At 37.7% G+C, this 18,125-nt stretch overlaps 1 protein-coding gene across 25 annotated transcripts in view; it reads right to left on the bottom strand.

The window, feature by feature from the left end:
- Window positions 1–18,125, bottom strand: part of LOC114702135 (sarcolemma associated protein) — a 128,245-nt gene that overhangs the window by 21,776 nt on the left and 88,344 nt on the right. For 13 of the 25 annotated variants that reach the window (XM_028882429.2, XM_037208771.1, XM_028882435.2 and 10 more), the window contains 4 exons: window positions 13,527–13,586; window positions 7,922–8,002; window positions 7,612–7,671; window positions 27–149 (listed from right to left, as the gene is read on the bottom strand). In XM_028882429.2, coding sequence (XP_028738262.1) covers window positions 27–149; window positions 7,612–7,671; window positions 7,922–8,002; window positions 13,527–13,586 — 324 coding nt within the window. The remainder of the gene's footprint in view (window positions 1–26; window positions 150–7,611; window positions 7,672–7,921; window positions 8,003–13,526; window positions 13,587–18,125) is intronic. The other 12 variants (XM_037208775.1, XM_037208776.1, XM_028882439.2 and 9 more) reach the window with 2 other exon arrangements.

Below are 18,125 nucleotides of genomic sequence, written 5' to 3'. Positions count from 1 at the left end.
GAGAGTTGCAGTGATCTTGATCTCACCTTGAAGTTCAAAGCATTTTTGTTTACTTGCTCTAGCTAGCTCCTGGGCTTCGATCAATTCTTTTCGAAGATGCTGAATTTCTTGTTTGGCCTCAGTTTCTGACTGTGCACCCTGCAAGTCATCTGACAAAAACATATTTATTTTAAAAGCAAGTGTTAGTACTGCACTATAATCTCTATAGTTAAAGTCTAGTGCTCTTCTTCATGTTTAGACACACACACAGCTAATCACATGGCACAACTGAGTTAAACAAATTAGAGTAAGCATATTAGTTATCTTTACCTTCGACAACACAGAGTTAACATGGATACTAGTACTATAAAATACAGAAATTAACATATAGCTCCTATAAAACTTGAAATTTGGTGAAATAGGTATAACACTGTTCTCCATCAATTTTCAAATTATATTTATTATTACTATTGTTATTTTTCTCTCTTTCTCTGTCTCTCTCTGTCTCTCTCTCTCTCTCTCTCTCTGTGTGTGTGTGTGTGTGTGTGTGTGTGTGTGTGAGAGAGAGAGAGAGAGAGAGACAGAGACAGAGACAGAGACAGAGACAGAGACATGCCACAGTGCATGCGTAGAGGCCAGAAGACAACACAAGGAAGCTGGCTCTTCCGCTCCACTGCAGGTTCCGGGGATCGACCTCAGGTCACCAGGTCTGGCAGCGGTGCCTAATTTACCAGATCAGCCCTCTTTCCACTTCCTTCTCCATCAGTTTTGAAATTTAACAATAAGACAAAAAAACTTTACTTGGAACTTAAATAAAAATGGAAAAACAAAGGAAATTCTTCTTCAAGAAACACTCGAGGACCAGCTGGCTCAGTGGGTAGAGGCATATCCAAGCAGCCCCTGGGACCTGTGTCCCACCGTGGAATCCCACAAGACAGCAGGATGGAATAGACTCCCTCAGATTGTCCTGTTAACTCTGCACGCATAGCTTTCCCCATCCCACCCCACCCCACCAAACAAAGAAACTCAATTAAACCAACAACAATGAAAAACTTCTGGTTTTATTTGTTTGTTTTTGCTGTATGTGTGTTGTGCCTGTTTGTATTTGTTGAGAAAGAATCTCACTATGTATCCCTGTCTTGTCTGAATCTCAGTATGCAAACTAGGCTGGCATGAGATCTGTCTGTCTGTGCCTCCTGAATGCTAGGACTAAAGGTGTACACTAGCAAACAAAAAAAAACAAAAACTGTTTTAAAAACAGAAAACAGGTTTTTTTAGTATTATTACAATGTTACTTGTAGAATATAAAAAAAAAGTGTGTGTGTGTGTGTGTGTGTGTAGTAACATTTAAAGAAGTTGAGACCATTTGAGGGTAGCATAATAGGAGTTGGAGGGAGGGAAGAGTAATGGGGAAACAAAGTAGTTATAGTTTAATTTTAAAAAAAAACACACACCATCAGCCCTAAACACACAATAAAAACTAGACAAGATACTCCACTGTATCTAATTTGTACTCACTATCATATCACAGAAGGTAAACATACTTGCCGAATTATTAACTGATGTCATCTTAGCAATTTAACTAAAATAAATTTAAGCCAGCATTGTACCTCAAATATGCCACTTTTCTAACCTCTTTCTGTGGTGGTATTGTGTTCCCCAAAATATTGTGCACGCTAATAAACTTATCTGGGGTCAGAGAACAGGACAGCCACAATATTAAAAATAGAGAATAGGCAGTGGTAGCACACCCCTTTAATCCTAGCATTCCAGAGGCAGAAACCCCTCTGGATCTCTGTGAGTTCAAGGCCACGTTGGAAACAGCCAGGCATGGTGACTCACACCTTTAATCCCAGGAAGTGAGTCTTTAATCCCAGGGAGTGATGGCAGAAAGCAGAAAGATATATAAGGCATGAAGACCAGAAACTAGAAGCTTTTGGCTGGTTAAGCAATCAAGCTTCTGAGCAGCAGTTCAGCTGAGATCCATTTGGATGAGGACTCAGAAGCTTCCAGTCTGAGGAAACAGGATCAGCTGAGGAACTGGCGAGGTGAGGTAGCTGTGGCTTGTTCTGCTTCTCTGATCTTTCAGCGTTCACCCCAATACCCAGCTCCAGGTTTGTTTTTATTGAAAAGACTCTTTAAGATTCCTGCTACATTCTTTCTGCTCTGTTGCTCATCTTTGCTGTATTGAAACTTCTAGTGGGCTAGAAAAGTGACTCCGTGGCTAAGAGAGCTTGCAAAGCAACCATGAGGACTAGAATTCAGATTCTGGCACCCAGGTAACAAGCTAGGTATCTTGCAAATACCTGTTACTACAACTCCAAAGGATCTCATATCCTTTTCTGGCCTCTGAGTGCACACAGGCATACCTACCACAACCACCATCCCGCAAAAAATAAAAAAAAAAAAAAAAAGGCATATACAAATGCACACACGTACACACAAACAAAATCAAACATTTAAAAATATTTTGGCTATAGAACACTGACCAACATCATCCAGTAAGTAATATTTTTATATTATATTCTAGTTGAGTTTTACATTCTTTTGCTTGCAAGTAGTTCAGCTTTACTACACAGCAAGTTCTAGGTTAGCCTGGGCTACAGGGTGAGACCTTGTAGCAAAAAGTAAAATAAAGATTCTTACTGCAGTAGGAGGCAAGAAGATAAATATGTAAGAAATTATAATTATGAAGCCATTCTTTGATCCCTACTATAGCAGTTAACTACTCAGGTGAAAATAATCAGCATATGCTAAAACACATGTAATAACGAATCTGAGGTTTAACAGAACGTGTATGTAGTCATAGGCAATTCTCCACAAGGTACTCATTAGTTACAAAAAGAAAATTAGTTACTTTGCAAGGAGAAACCTGAGAACCAACACCTTAAATAGACAAGGTTAATGTCACCAACAACAGAACAATTCAACATCAGGCACTTTCTGACATGAGACCTAATATTTCTGTAAATATATATAGTTTGAATTTAGTCATGAGGAGGTATCACTCACATACAAAGTGAGAGACATTTTAATTGTCCCATGCTGTTCAAAACTGTTAATGACATGTTTAAAACTCAAAGGAGTCTGGAGAGACATGACAAAGGCAATATGTGATTCAGGACTCTTTTGTCATTGGCACATTACAGAGACAACAGAAAAATGAGAATAAAGTCTGCAGATCAGGAGTATAGTTACACATCAATGTTAAGTTCTTAATTTTGAGAACGGTATAGCAGTCACATAAGAGGAGTTAGATATGTGTATCAAAGTATTTAGGAGTAAAGGCTATCATGTCTGAATAATCCACAGGTAAAAGGAGAGAGATGGAGAAAATAATGATGAATAAAATTTGATAAAGTGAACAACTATGGGTGTAATACTTATATTTGGGGAATATGAATGAAGAATATATGTGACTCTTAGTCCTAATGCTGTAACTTTTCTATAGGTCAGGAATTATGTCAAAGTAAAAACATATGCCTACATATATTTAAATAGAGGGAATGCAGAATATCAAAACTTACTGAATCTAGGAAGTAAGCATATATAGGTGTTCCTGGTTTTCTTCAACATTTACCATGTTTTCATTTTTTTTAATAATTAAAAAAAAAATCTCTCTTAAAGTAACCAATCCTAATGCAACCTATCTTAGGACAAGCCCCAGTCTTTTCTGACTAAATTCCATCAGCTTATCTTGCCCTTCTGGTTTTATCATTACAAGCACAGTAAGAGTAAATGAATCACTGTAACAGCTAAAGGAAAGCTGCTTTGCTTTAATAAGAGCATCCATCTCTGAAGTCTACAGACAGACAATTCTCATGCCCAGCAGAACACTTCTCGTGATAGGTCATGCCATGAAACAAAACTAACACAGCAAGCACTTTGCTTTCAAAGGAAATACGAAGGAAGTGGGTTTTATGCCAAGCAATCACATTTTAAAGGGGGAAATATAATCAATGCCATAACGAGCTGTACTCATACAATGGAGCACTATTTTCGAATTAGTTCTCTGAACCATAGAAAGAACCAACATTTTAATTACAAAAAAATAAGATGGCATCTATCAAATCACACAAACACAAACTCTAGAGCATTTGGTCACAAGAGTACTACTACTACTGACTAAAATTTTCACAAATTAAGTTTGGTGCAATAAACACAAATGACCACATTCAAACTAATCACATAGTTAGTGTGCAAATCCTCTTGCTAAACAACCAAAACCGATTTTTGTCAAAGACGAATGAAAAATCTTTCTGTGCTAAGGTTGATTAAACATCTGTTTTCATAAGGTCTACTGGGAAAATGCTTTATTAGTTCAGTTTACTGTGTTTAAGTCTACTTTCACTGCACCCTGATTTTCTTAAATCAGTCTGCTTCACAACCTTGGGGAAAGTCTGGTGATGAGTATTAGTGGAAAATATTTAGATGGGGTAAATGCAAGCCTTCTGCAGCCTAATTTATTTTCTTTTGTAGGCTGAGTCTGATAATTTACTCTCTTCCTTTTTTTTTTTGTTTGTTTGTTTGTTTGTTTGTTTGTTTTTTCGAGACAGGGTTTCTCTGTGTAGCTTTGCGCCTTTCCTGGAACTCACTTGGTAGCCCAGGCTGGCCTCGAACTCACAGAGATCCACCTGCCTCTGCCTCCCGAGTGCTGGGATTAAAGGCGTGCGCCACCACCACCCGGCCTACTCTCTTCCTTTAAGAGAGAATTCCTAGTGGTGTGTGGTAGTGCACTCCTATAATCCCAGCACTCGGAAAGCTGGGGTACTGCAGTCTCAACTATCCCATATCAAACCAGAAAATTCTGTCAAGCTACTACACCTAATTATATAGATTACAAATCATAACCACACATAATAAAGCACAATTTAAATGTTTCTAGTAACTTAAAGTAAATAAATAACTTTAGGAATACATAAAACTCTCACAAAGGAAAAACAATACTCATCATTTAAAGTAATAGCAGTTATTTCTTGACAACTTTGATAAAATTCCCCTGCTCCTAGTCAAGCATGTAATGACTTAACACTCGGTTCTCTCCTTAAAGATTTTTATTTTACATGTAGGAGTGTTTCTCCTGCATGCATTCATGCAGACCACATTCACACCTGGTGCCCACAGGAGTCAGAGGGTACTGGGTCCTCTCAAACTAGAGTTATGGACAGCTGTAAACCACTGTGTGGGTGCTGAGAACCAAACTCAGTCCTCCAGAGCAGCGTGTGCTCTTCCATTGAGCCACTGCTCTGGTCTTTACCACTATGTTCTTAAAAACCAGCTGTGAGGCGCTGGAGAGATGGCTCAGCAGTTCAGAGTGTACTGCTTTGACAGAGTACCAAAATTCAGTTCCCAGCAGCCACAAAAGGCAGCTTACAAACTCCTGTAACTCCACCTCCAAAGTATCTAATAACCTCTTCTGGCCTCCACAGGTACCTGCACTCGTGCACTTATTTGCACATAGACATACACACATAGTTAATTAAAAATGAAATAAATCTAAAAATAATTTTAAAAAATCAAGTTGTAAAATCTTTCTATTTTACTGAGAGGCAGATGGGCCTCTAAATTTGCTACACAGTTGAAGATGGCCTTGAGTTCCTTTCTCTCCTGCCCTCCCAAATGTTGACATAACAGGCATGTGCCAACACATCCAGCTTCAAAATCTTTGAACAGCTATTGTTAAAAATACTATTTCATTAACAAAAGTTGGCAATCACACAGAACTGTAAGAAGGGAGGGAAGGAAGGAGGAATGGAGGGAGAGAGACAGAGAAAGAGTGTGTATGTGTGTGCATGCATGTGAAAGTGCATGGTGTATGGGTATATATGTGTCCATACATGTATGCATGTGTGGACACATGCATGTGTACTTGTGAATATAGAGGCCAGAGGTCAATGTTAGAGGTCTTCCTCTATCTATACATACACATAATTAAAAATAAATTAAAATAAATAAAAAAGCATTAATAACAGTTGAATACAATTAACACAGTCACAATGCTACTTAAAAATGAATCCAAATTTAGCTGACAAGAAGATTTAAGATATTTATGCAGCACAAAAGACCATATAAACTGCTACTTTTATGAGAGTTTATTACTTAAATTTCCTTTATGATTATTTACTTCCTTTCTTATTTTTTCATGTTTCCATAAAGCACTGAGGTTCTGTTTACCTCTGCCCAGTATCAGCTCTTTTATCTGTTTGTTTACAGTAATCCCTTCCGTAGTACCAGCCTGTTTGTTTGCATGTTTATTTGTTTTGCATGCTAGGAATCTTGCAAACCCAGGGCCTTGCACAGGAGTGGCAGGTACTCTTAACAATGACCTCATCCCTTTTTTCCAGTATCCACAGCATCTTATAAAATAATAGTTTTGCATTGCTATCAAGATTTCTAAACTGTGCAAACATTCACTTATTTTAATTACAATGACATGAAAAAAATCATGCCTTTTCAACCCAAAAGTCACCTAGGAGCTGTACAGATCAGTAATTAAAGGAAACTGTGATCAGACTGAAGGACACATTGGTTGGCTGTCTGGTTCAGCAATCCTCAGGAACATCTCTGGGCTGTGGAATTCAGTCAAAACTGGTTCCAGCAGCCATGTGATTTTCAGCCTCCATGGAGAAGGAGAAAGAAAGTGAGGGTGTCCAGAGAAAAGACCACTGGGAAAATCTGGGTAAACTCATTCTTGCCATGGTTAAACTAGGCCAGCAGCCGGGTCATGCGGGGTGAACCAAGCCTCCTTCCTCATATCTCAAAATCCAGAGTCTGGGCTGTGAGGTCCCTTAATAGTCCCACTAGAACAATAGATATGTATACACAAAGAACCTTCAACAGCTAGCACTGTTGTTCTCCTCCCAGAGAGCCTCCTGGTTGGTGTTAGTCCACCACTCCCCACATCTTCATCCACTGGACAGAAACTTTGTGTAACGGGAGACAAGGAAAGAAGTATATGCTCAGAATCACAGGTTTACCAATAAGTTTCCCCAAGACACTTTATTTTAAAATCCTTAGGTAAATAATCGGCACGTCCTATCCACTGTATTCTAAGAGCAACTACCAAGAAATAGACACACTTCCTTTTTAGGGGGGAGACAAGTAAAGAGGTTCAGCACAGCACCTCTCAGCCCAGTGAGAGCGGGAGACTCCATCTTCCCCAGGGACAGTTATCCAATTGCTAAGTCCTCAGCCCTGAAACCACACACATAGAGGCTACACTAAACAGACTATGCAGGCTGTATTCATATGTTTTGCACATACAAGTAACAACAATAAAGAAAAGAGAACATGAACAAGAGGGCACGGGTGGGGTATGGAAGACCCTGGAGGGAGAAAACAGATGGGGAAGATGTAATTGTGAAAGAGAGAGAAAGATCTGAGCCCCCTGTCTCTCAGAGTCTCTTGAGAACCAGGTAATTATTGGGAAATGAGGAAGACCAGCAAAGGAAAACTGACTCAAGCTAGTCTGTAATTTAAATGTGTACATGTATTTTTTAGCAAGTACTGGCACCAACACTTTAAATTTTAGTTCCTCCTACTATACACAACCTTTCTTAATGAGCAAACTAAAATGTAAAACTTCATATACATGAAACAGATTTAAAATGATGTGAAAACACATTAAAGTACCTTTTAAAAGAGACACTTTAGCAATGGGTTCATTTAGGTCTTGCTCATCCATCTGGGCGTCTACAAGGGGGAGAAAAAATTATAGAGTTGATAAATCTATCAGCAAGTTATTATTATCACAATAAATCAAAAGTACACATCTCCTATGCTTGGATAGTTGAAAATATTTTTAACAAAATATTCAAGATTTTATTAAGTCAAAACACTGCTTTTTCACTAAAAACAAACTCTGAATTTCCAACCACATTAACTAATAAACCTAAATTGCCAGGAGGCTGTTCAGATTTGTAAATACTAGGTTAAAACTCACCTGTAGTGTCGTCGCTGCTTTTTTCCTTGCTTGGACTCAGAGTATCTGATAAGTCAGATTCCTTTGCTCTTGCCTGGTTTTCTATTAGGAAAAACACAAAAGTCAAAATGTTATCATAACTTAACACCTTCTCTCAAGAAAACCGCTTTAAGTATGAATGCTCAGAATATGTGCCTATGCAAAATAGTATTAAAAACCAACTAAGATCACGCAATCTCTTTGTTCTTCACCACCCGATCCAAAATGCAGTGCTGGTTATTTCTCAGAGTTCACAGCAAATCACAGTGTGGGTCCTGCCTGCTGTGCAGGGGGGCTGGGCTCTTACTCGAGTCTGTCCACTTATCAACCGGGAACAAACTGCAGCCAGCTTTGTTACAGTAATCAGGAAAGACACCAAATGCAGCAGAGTTCCCAGGGCAATGAGGAAACTGAAGATGACTGAAGGAAAAGGCTGGAGGCTTCCCTCAGTGCCGTCACAAAATCATTCTAAACTTACAAGTATAAAAGTACCCCTTACATGAGGAGCCCGTTTCTAAAGACAACACAATGAACGGGGGTTACAACAAGAAGGGGCACCTGTTCTAAAGGTTCCGGTATGTTTTCAAGAGATACTCTGCCATATCTGACCAGGTCATTCTAGGCCAGTGCCCTCAAAAGTCCAATCATAGGCCGACAGTTTATTAAAGATCATAAGTGACTAAGTCCCAATCAATATAGTAGCATACCTATATATTCTTTGGCATTCTTTAGGACAGTGATTACAGAGAAGGTCATTTCCTCAACTAAAATTCTATAATATCACTTCTAGGCATCAGCTAAGCTTCATATTGCAAAATTTAGCCATAATGTCATACCTGTATCAATTCCCACGGGGGTTCAGTTATGCAGGCTTCTTTATAGGGATGTGCATAACAGCTCATTACAGACTACAATTCTTTGCTTGAATCCACACTTCCCTAACCTCAACAGCCACTTTCTCTATCTGGCCCATATTGTAAGGTATAGCTTTTACCTCATTACTTCTAAGGAAATAAGTATTTTTCTAGTATGTTACTCTTTTTTATTATGTATTTTCTGTTGTTCCCCCCCACACGCTACCCTACCGCACCCCACCCCCTGTAGATCATACTCAACTTTCTGGGGTATATAGATGTTATTTCTCTAATGAGATAATCATATTCATTAAGTGGATTACTATCTTCATGATCATAAATAATCATGGCATATGTCTGACTGTACCATTGTGACAATATACATCAAAATTTAAAAATATGCAAAACCATGAACTGGAGTGATGCCTCAGTAGTTAAGAGCATTTCCTACTCTCGCAGGGAGTCTTGGTTTGGTTCCAGCACCAACAAAGTGGCTCACAACTGACTATAACTCCAGGTGCCGGGGATCCAAGACCCCTTTTGCCTTCTCTGGGTCCCAGACACATATATGGTACACATACATACATGCAGAGTATTACATATATTTGTGTCCATATATATATATGTATATATATATATTACATCTAATAAATAAATAAAATGTATAAACCCACTTTTATTTTTCCCTAAGGAAATAATTGACTATGTGAGGTATTACATAAGGATGCTCCTTACAGTACTAAATTATGGGAAGATTAAATATGTATTGATACTTAATTTATTAACTAAAAATTAAAGTAAGTATAATACACACACACACACACACACACACAGGGAGAGATTGATTTAAAATATTTATATATTTAGTTCAAGCTATTTAGAGATTTTGCTTCTCCCTCTGCCCCCTGCCCCCCTTTTTTCTTTCTTGAGACAGGGATTCATTGTGTAGCCCATGCTTACCTCTTACTTATGAATCTACTGACTCAGCTTGTAAGTGCTGGGATTACAGCGCATACCCAACAAGCTAGGAAGTTTTTGTTACACAGTATTTTCAAGGTCTAGTAGCATACACAACAAAGGTATTGATCAATGCCTATTGCTAGAGATGGGGACATGAGGGTGTTTACTAACTTCACTAAATCCACTCAAGAATGAAACAGAAGACAGAACAAACAAATGATAGAACATCTATTTCTTTTTAAAACATCTATTTTTGGTCATGAAGCAGTATCTAACATTGTAGTATTAAAAAGTTATTACTAGAGCTAGAGATGACTTAAGAGTTCAGACTTTGCATTGCTCTTCCAGATGACCTGAGTTCAGTTCCCAGCACCTGACTTTGGCAACTTACAGCCACCCGTAACTCTAGCTCCAGAGACTCTAACACCCTCTTCTGGATTTTGAGGGAACCTGTACTTACATGCATATGCCAACACAGAGACATGCATATAATATACACATAATCTAAGAACAGCAAAAATCAATCTTTAGAAAGTACTATTTTTAACTCACTGTAGATGTGTGTATCTGCATGTGGATATGTGCATACAACTGCCAAGTGCCTACAGAGGCCAGAGGTGTCTGATTCCCTGGAGATGGAATCACAGATAGTTGTGAATCACCAGATGTGGGTACTGGGAACTGAACTCTGGTACTTAAAACAAGCAGCAAGTACTCTTAACTGCTGAGCAATCTCTCCAGCCCCTTTTAAAAGCATTTTTAAAAATTCGTTACTGATTAATTTTTTTCTCTGCAGTATTTCATCATTAAGATATATATAAAAGGCCGGGTGGTGGTGGAGCATGCCTTTAATCCCAGCACTCAGGAGGCAGAGGCAAGCGGATCTCTGTGAGTTTGAGGCCGGCCTGAGTTTGAGGCCGGCCTGGTCTACGGAGTGAGATCCAGGACAGGCACCAAACCACCCCCCCCAAAAAAAGATACATATATAAGAAAATGGAAGAACTAGCAACATAGTAACAAAGCTACTCGTAAACTGAGAGTCATATGCAGTGACTGTTGCATGGTATCTTGACTATGCACAACTACCACAGAACAAACACACCAACCATAGGCCATTTCTGTGTGTACCACTGGACCCATTACTTGGAAAGAAGGTAAAGTTGAAGATCAAGAAAGAGAAAGAATTCACTTTGTTTTTGTTTTAAACAAGGTCTCGCTCTATATCTTAAACTGGCCTGGAACTTACTATGTAGCCCAGAATAGCCCCAGATTCATGGCGCTCCTTTTGTCTTAGCCCGTGTATGCTGGGATCTGAGTATCAAATCTAGCTGTATTAACCTTTGTTTAATGTGAGCCCAGAGCTTCCTGCTTATAAGCAGTGTATTGTTAAATCCCCACATATGGGCCAACAAGACAGCTCAGCAGATAAAGACACTTGGTTCCAAGCCTGACAGCCTTAGCTCAATTCCCAGACCCCATGTGGTAGGAGAGAACCAACTCACACAGGCTGTCACCCATCCTGTATACAGGCATGCCACGCATGGCAAGTGCACACTCCCATACCCACAAAAACAAACACACAAATACTTTTTAAGAATGCCACAGCAATCCTGTACACTAAATTTCATTTTACAAATGAAGAAAGTAAACCTGGACATGCTGAGACATATGTAATCCAGCACTAAGGGAGTGCTGACATCAGAGCATCATGGCTTTGAGTCCAGTCAATGATACACAGTGAGACCCTGTCTCAAAAACAAAACAACCAGTCTAACACACACACCAAGAACAGTGGGGAAACTGAGGGTTAAAGATCTAAAGTGAGTTGCCTGAGGATATACAGTTAGAATTATCTACTTGTATTCCTTTTCACTTCTAAGCTACTATGGATATGTAAAGACAGTAACTTGAGTTAGTCCTAAATCAGAAAGAACATGCAAGACATAATTATATACCATGTTAAATGAAGCCTTCAGAGGAAACAGTAAGACTGCTAACAGCTGATAATCTAGCAACTGTCATTTTCAATGGAAAAAAAGACAAAGTCCACATAAAAATCACTAAATGCATTTTTACAAGACAAGTAATTTTAGTCAAATTCAAGAAAAGTATTTTATAGCCAGATTTAAACATTTAAAATATAACTATTATGGCTACCCAGCTTGCTCTCAGGAATCTGGCAACGTGAAAAGTATTAACAAATGTTGATTAATAAAATGTAAAGCGTATATATTTATGGTATCATTCTTGGAAAATGAATTACGCCCACTTGCATGAATTATTTGCCATCACAGATTTAATAAATACCAGACTGAAACAAAGCACCTTGAACACTTGTCCAGTTTGTTCCATGAGATAAGAACCCAGCCGAATGCAGCCATTCCCATTTGTAATCTCAGCACTCGGGAGGCTGAGACAGAAGCTCAAGGCTAAACCAAGTTGCACAATGGAGAGCCTTTCTCAAAAAACAAAACCAAGGAGAGACCCAAAAGTAGAAATGCTGAATCAAAACAGGTTTTTCAAAACTATCTATGTGTATTTTAAATCCATCGTTTTTTAAAATCAGTAATGTTGCACATATCTTTTTCTAAACCTTCACCTGAGTTCAAGCAAATATATTCTATCCCAGAATGGAGGGAGCACTAAGGCAGCCGGGCACTTTTCCTAAAGAAGCACCGGTCACCTTCGCCCTCTGTTCTGCTTCCAGTCTGAAGTGTCAGTTACTCAATCAACAGATTAGAATAGGCACAGAGGTGGTGAAGTCAAGACTATTTTAAAATCTGTTCTCATCTCACTGTAATAAGATGAAATGAAGTGCATATGTACTAAAAATAGTTTACTATTCTGAAACCGAATGCCTGTTTGCCAGAACAATATTAGCATTGCATAGTCTGTGCATTCTTTCTCCTAATATGGCATCTACTGTGCACAAAACTCAGAAGGAAAGCTACCAGACATCCAAATAACACAATCTGTTTAAAAACACTTTAAAAAGTACGCAAGCCAGTTAATCTGACAATACCAAATATACCAAAATCAAGCATTAAAAACTCGGAACTTTCGCTGTTTTAACTGACCAGGATTATGAAACTAGTTTACAATTTTATGCTGGCTAAGTCTGATAAAACTTCCACTCTAACAACGAACACATCCCGCCTGATTTATTTAACTAGTGTCCCTATGCTTAAAAGTAGCAATATGAAGTAAACCTTAACTTTCTTCCTTAAGTTTAATAACTGTAATAAAAATAAAGAAGAAAAAAAGAAAGAAAAGGAAAACTACTTTGGAGAATTACTTGACTGTTAATTATCAAATATAACACAATTTTACATTGGCAAAAGTCATCCACTTTTGTTTTAATCAAATTGAGATAACAAAATAGATAAACACTGAATATCATAAAGAATGTTAAAGATACAATAATTTTCAAAATGAAATTTTAAGTATTTTTCACTCATAAAAGGTTTGCATTGTATTGACTAAACTTTTGAGATGAAAACTGAAAACACTGTAGAAATGAGACAGAATGGTCAAAAGCAAACCTATTTCACAAGCATTAACTTTAACCACACACAAATGACTACATTAAAAGAAACTTTCCTATTTTTTCTTAAAATCGACATCTAAATAGTTTATATAATATCCGATAATGTTGCTAGAGTGACATCTTATATGCTATAAGAAATAAACTCTTGGCTAAAATACCTTGACAATTTAAACTAACTTTCATTATCCAAACTAACTGCCAGACCACAGGGAAACAGGAAACAAACCTTTTGAAAGCCTTGAGTCTTCTGCCACTTTGGTTAGATGCCCCTGGACAATCAGCTTCTCTGCCAAAGAAAACAAGCGTTACTACCCAAGCTCAAACTGAGCCGCATTCCCTGAGTGGAGCAGGGCAGCACATTCCATGACCAAATTTAAAGATGATAGCATTATCCCTGTGACCAAGCTTCAACAAAAAGCTTGAACCTAGAAAGGGAACTAGAGAACTGAACTTACTATAACAATCAAATTAGTACAGAAAACTGGGAAAGAATATGCCTCCGTTTTCATTAGATATCATCATATTGTAAAGTCTAGACCTTTGTATAAAGGAATCAAAAGAAACAAATGTGATCTCTATGCCACGGTATAAAGTTGAAATGAAGCAATTCTGAGAAGGCAGTTCACTTAAATAAGAGAAACAATGCTATACACAACAGTTCACTCTTTCCTGTTGACACAATTCAGAAAAGTCTATATACCATACATCAAGAAAATGGATCATTTTAGAAGAGCTAGCTACCAAAAAGAAATAAAAAAATAACTTTGTGCTTTATCAAGTACTCTCTGTAAGCATTTAATGTATCTTTACAATTTACTTAAAGTCATCTTTTCATATTCTGCACTTCACCAAGGCAGATAATGTATTTATTCTGCATATTTCATTCTTTCCTCCTGTATACCAGCTGGTGTCCTTCAATCAGTTCCTCTACACTATGAGAAACAATTTTTCTGTTCTCTGACTCTTTAACTGCAATTTAGTCTGCACTCACTAATCAATGACTGAAATCACACCACCACCACCACGACCTCTAGGTTTCCCAAGGCCACACAGCTCCTTTTCATTTCTTACAGGTTGTTTATCTGCCTTTGTTAAAAACAAAGATAGGTTCTTAGGGGGAAGGGTAGTAGGAACTGAAGGTAGAGTCTTGTACAAGACAGGCACATACTTAACCACTGAGCAATATCCCAGGCCTCTTTTTACATTTTATTTTGAGACATAAGTTGCCTGTTGCCTATACTGGCCTTGAACTTGTGATTCTCCTCCTTTACCCTCCCAGGTAGTTAGGAATATAGACCTATGCCACCGTATCCACTTCATATTTAGACAATTTGAAAAGCCACTAGTCCTACAAGATGTGAGGCCTGACCTGTCCTATCTGTTCCCTGTCTTACTCTACTCCACTTCCAAAATGCACTTCCTACAAGCACTCACTTTTAACCATTTCCCCATTATTTACATTTACATTTCTTGTATTTATTTATTTATTTAGGTTTTTTTGAGGCAGCATGTCACTACAGAGTCCAGGATAGCCTGGAACTCAAAGTCTTTCTGGCCCACTTGAATGTGATAAATAGTATTAACAGGCAGGCATCACCAGGCCTGTCTATTACATTTGTATTTTTAAATAATATATTCAAGAAAAAACTTCCATTGTAGACATTAATCAAAAATCTCTTACACATGACCATCTTAATTTTACTATTATCTTCAGAGGAATACTATGTTATCAATCTATTTGTACTTTATTGACTATTTACATGTGAGTTATATAATATGCTGTATTTCTTTCCTTAAACAACATTCAGTATATTAGGAGTTTAAACACTTTTTAATATATGTTTTTTAATATATGTTTTAATATATGTTTTTTTTTCAGTCTAAGTTCTCATTGAAACAAAAGTCCTGATATCATCACGTCTCCACCCTCCCTTCCCCAGTTATTTGTCTGTTAGTTAGTTAAAAGGTAGAGCCTCACTATGTAACCCAGGCTGGCCTGCACTTTCAGATCCTCCTGCCTCAACCTCCCAAGTGCTTGTGTTTACTGCACCTCACCCCGCTGGCTTTCCTCAACCTCTTCTTTTACTGCCTTGGTCTCAACTGTATCCTGCACTGTGCCCCTGACCCTGGGTTCTAAATCTTTGTTTTATTCTCTTTTTATTACATAACTTCTGATAATGTCATGAAAAGGAATGGACACGATAAATGATTTCTCACCCTTCCTGTGAAATGCCAGTTTCCTACCAATACTCTGATAGCTCTCTGACAATTTAAGTAGGCCTCACGGAATACTCTCCCTTCTGAGTTTTAAAAGCACACTGCTCTGCTGTTTCCTAGATTCCACTTGGAGTCCAGTGATGATCTGAGTCCTGTCCTTCATGGGTCGTAAGGATTTCTAGTGCTTACAATACCAGATCTGCTTGTCCTTTCTCGGTACCTGGAGGTGACACACCTCAATTCTGTGGCATTGAGAAAGGTTTATAAGACCTAGACGAGCCAGGCCAAAGCATTTAAGAGATGATGGGAGTTTCCTACTTCCCACCCTCACCCACCCCACATTATAGGAACTCTAGAATCATCTTTTGAGAAGGCAACATCATGGTTAAGACTATTAACCTTCATAAACCTTGAGTAATGATGTGGCACAAAGTGTTCTCATCACAACAGACAAGCAGTATAAACAAGAAATAAATGCTTGAAAGATTAGCCATTATGAATCCAGAGATTGCTCAGTGATTAAGAGAATGTGTTTTTGCAGAAGAGCTGGTTCCATTCCCATTATCAACATGGTGGCATGCCCATCTGTAACTCCAGTTCCAGAGGATCTGTCACTCTCTTCTGGCCTCCATGGGCACCAGGCATGCATATAGTACAAATACACACATGTAGACAAAATAATCATACACACAACATAAAAATAAAAATTTTTAAATAAATAAATAAAGGAATACAAGAGTTTAGAAAGTAGTGAGGGAGAAACAATAAGAAAAAAGAATTTCAGGGTTTATTGACTGCCATATTATAATTTTGCTTACTATGAATCTTCTCTTTATCCTTGAAGTTCTTAAATTCCCCTACCCTACTCTAGCCCCTATACTTATAGAGAGAACTCAGGGTACTATACCACTGGCCTTATGTCCAACAGCATTATTTTTTGTTCTCTCTCAATTAAAATTCACATGGCCTATCCATTTTAAAGGAATAATTCAATAATATTTAGTACATTCATAAATCGAGAACATCTCATCACCCAAAAAGAAGCCATTAAGCATTTATTCCCCCATGTACCTCTCCAGGCCCTGGCAGGTTCAGATTTGTTTTCCATCACTTGATTTATTTACCCTGGATGTTTCATATAAATGAACAATACAGTATGTGCCTTGGGGTCTGGATTAGACACAGTGTGTGATGAACTTCCAATACCTTTCAGTGGGGGAATTATTTTATTCTGTTTACTGGTAAGTATATTCATATCCTCTCTCCCTCTCTCTCTCCTTCTCTACATCCCAGTTTCCTCTTGTCTCATACCTGAATTTATTATGCACATGTAACATCTTCAGCATAATTTCTTATTTTAAATTAAAAAATAAAAATTTTACTTAAAAATTCTTATCATTTTTATTTTCTAGAATATTTACTTTTTAAAACCCTTTTACTGATTTAAAAATTCTTCTGCTGATTTATCACACTATGTAAATATTTTACTGATTTAAAAATTCTTCTGCTGATTTATCACACTATGTAAATATTTTACTGATTTAAAAATTCTTCTGCTGATTTATCACACTATGTAAATATTTTACTTGCACTGTACCTTTTAAGTGACAATATCATCTTTTCCTTGTTTTACTTATGAAATATCTAACTTTCTGAAAAAATAATTACATTTTAAAAAGCTTCCTTCTGTTTTATATATTTTCCCTGTTTCTTCCCCAGTCACATTTTCCTGTTTCTCTTCTATTCAAACCTGACAAAGTTGAAGAAGTATGAACAAGACACACAGCCGTTCAGGAGACGTATGAGTATGGTACCTGTATGGACCCTAGTGTCTTTGGTGTCGGAGCTGTGGGTTTAACTTCCCTACTCCCTGAACAGTAGCAAACAGAGCAGAATCCCAATCTCTTACACATGATTTTTTGACTGTTTGAATAGTTGGTTAACATCTATGTCTTTTCTTCCATTCTCTTTGTTGCTGTGACTTTTTAAGTCTTTTGTTATATATGGATTCACTCATTGTATTTAATCAAGCATTTACATCTGCCTTTTAAAAACTACTTTTACTTCTGGACACCACCCATGCACTCTCATATGCCTGTCCACTCCTTTCTCAGCCTTTCATTGCCCTTTTCTCCATCGGGGCTATAATTTAAATATGTGTATTTAGTCTCCAAGATTTTTGTGAATGTCAATAAAACTCACTGTTTCATAGCCTTTATTACCTGCAATTGAACTATTTCTAAATGCTGGTAGCAAGTCACATGTTCTCTTAGTTTCTAGAACTCTATTCTCTACTTTCTAGATATCTTCACCCAGAATCCCACAGGGACTTAATCTCACCATGGCTAAAGCTGAATTTCTATTCTCTCTCTTTCTTCTAAATGATGTTGGTGTCCTTCCTCTCCTTACAATGTTCTTTATTTAAATCTCTTTGACAGGATGCTGAAGCTGCCCATTATCTCTACCTTCCTCAATTCACTATAAACTACTGGTGGGAATATAACGATTCCTTCAAATAATACTATGCACCAGGATAACAAAGACATGATAAATCAAGGAAATCAGTTTAATGAAAGTGGGGAGGCATCTTAACACAAATCTGACAGAT

This window comes from Peromyscus leucopus, chromosome 9 (assembly GCF_004664715.2).
Source record: "Peromyscus leucopus breed LL Stock chromosome 9, UCI_PerLeu_2.1, whole genome shotgun sequence".
Lineage (NCBI taxonomy): Eukaryota > Metazoa > Chordata > Mammalia > Rodentia > Cricetidae > Peromyscus > Peromyscus leucopus.
Note: the sequence above shows the minus strand (reverse complement) of the source record. Positions and strands in the feature narration are given on the sequence as shown.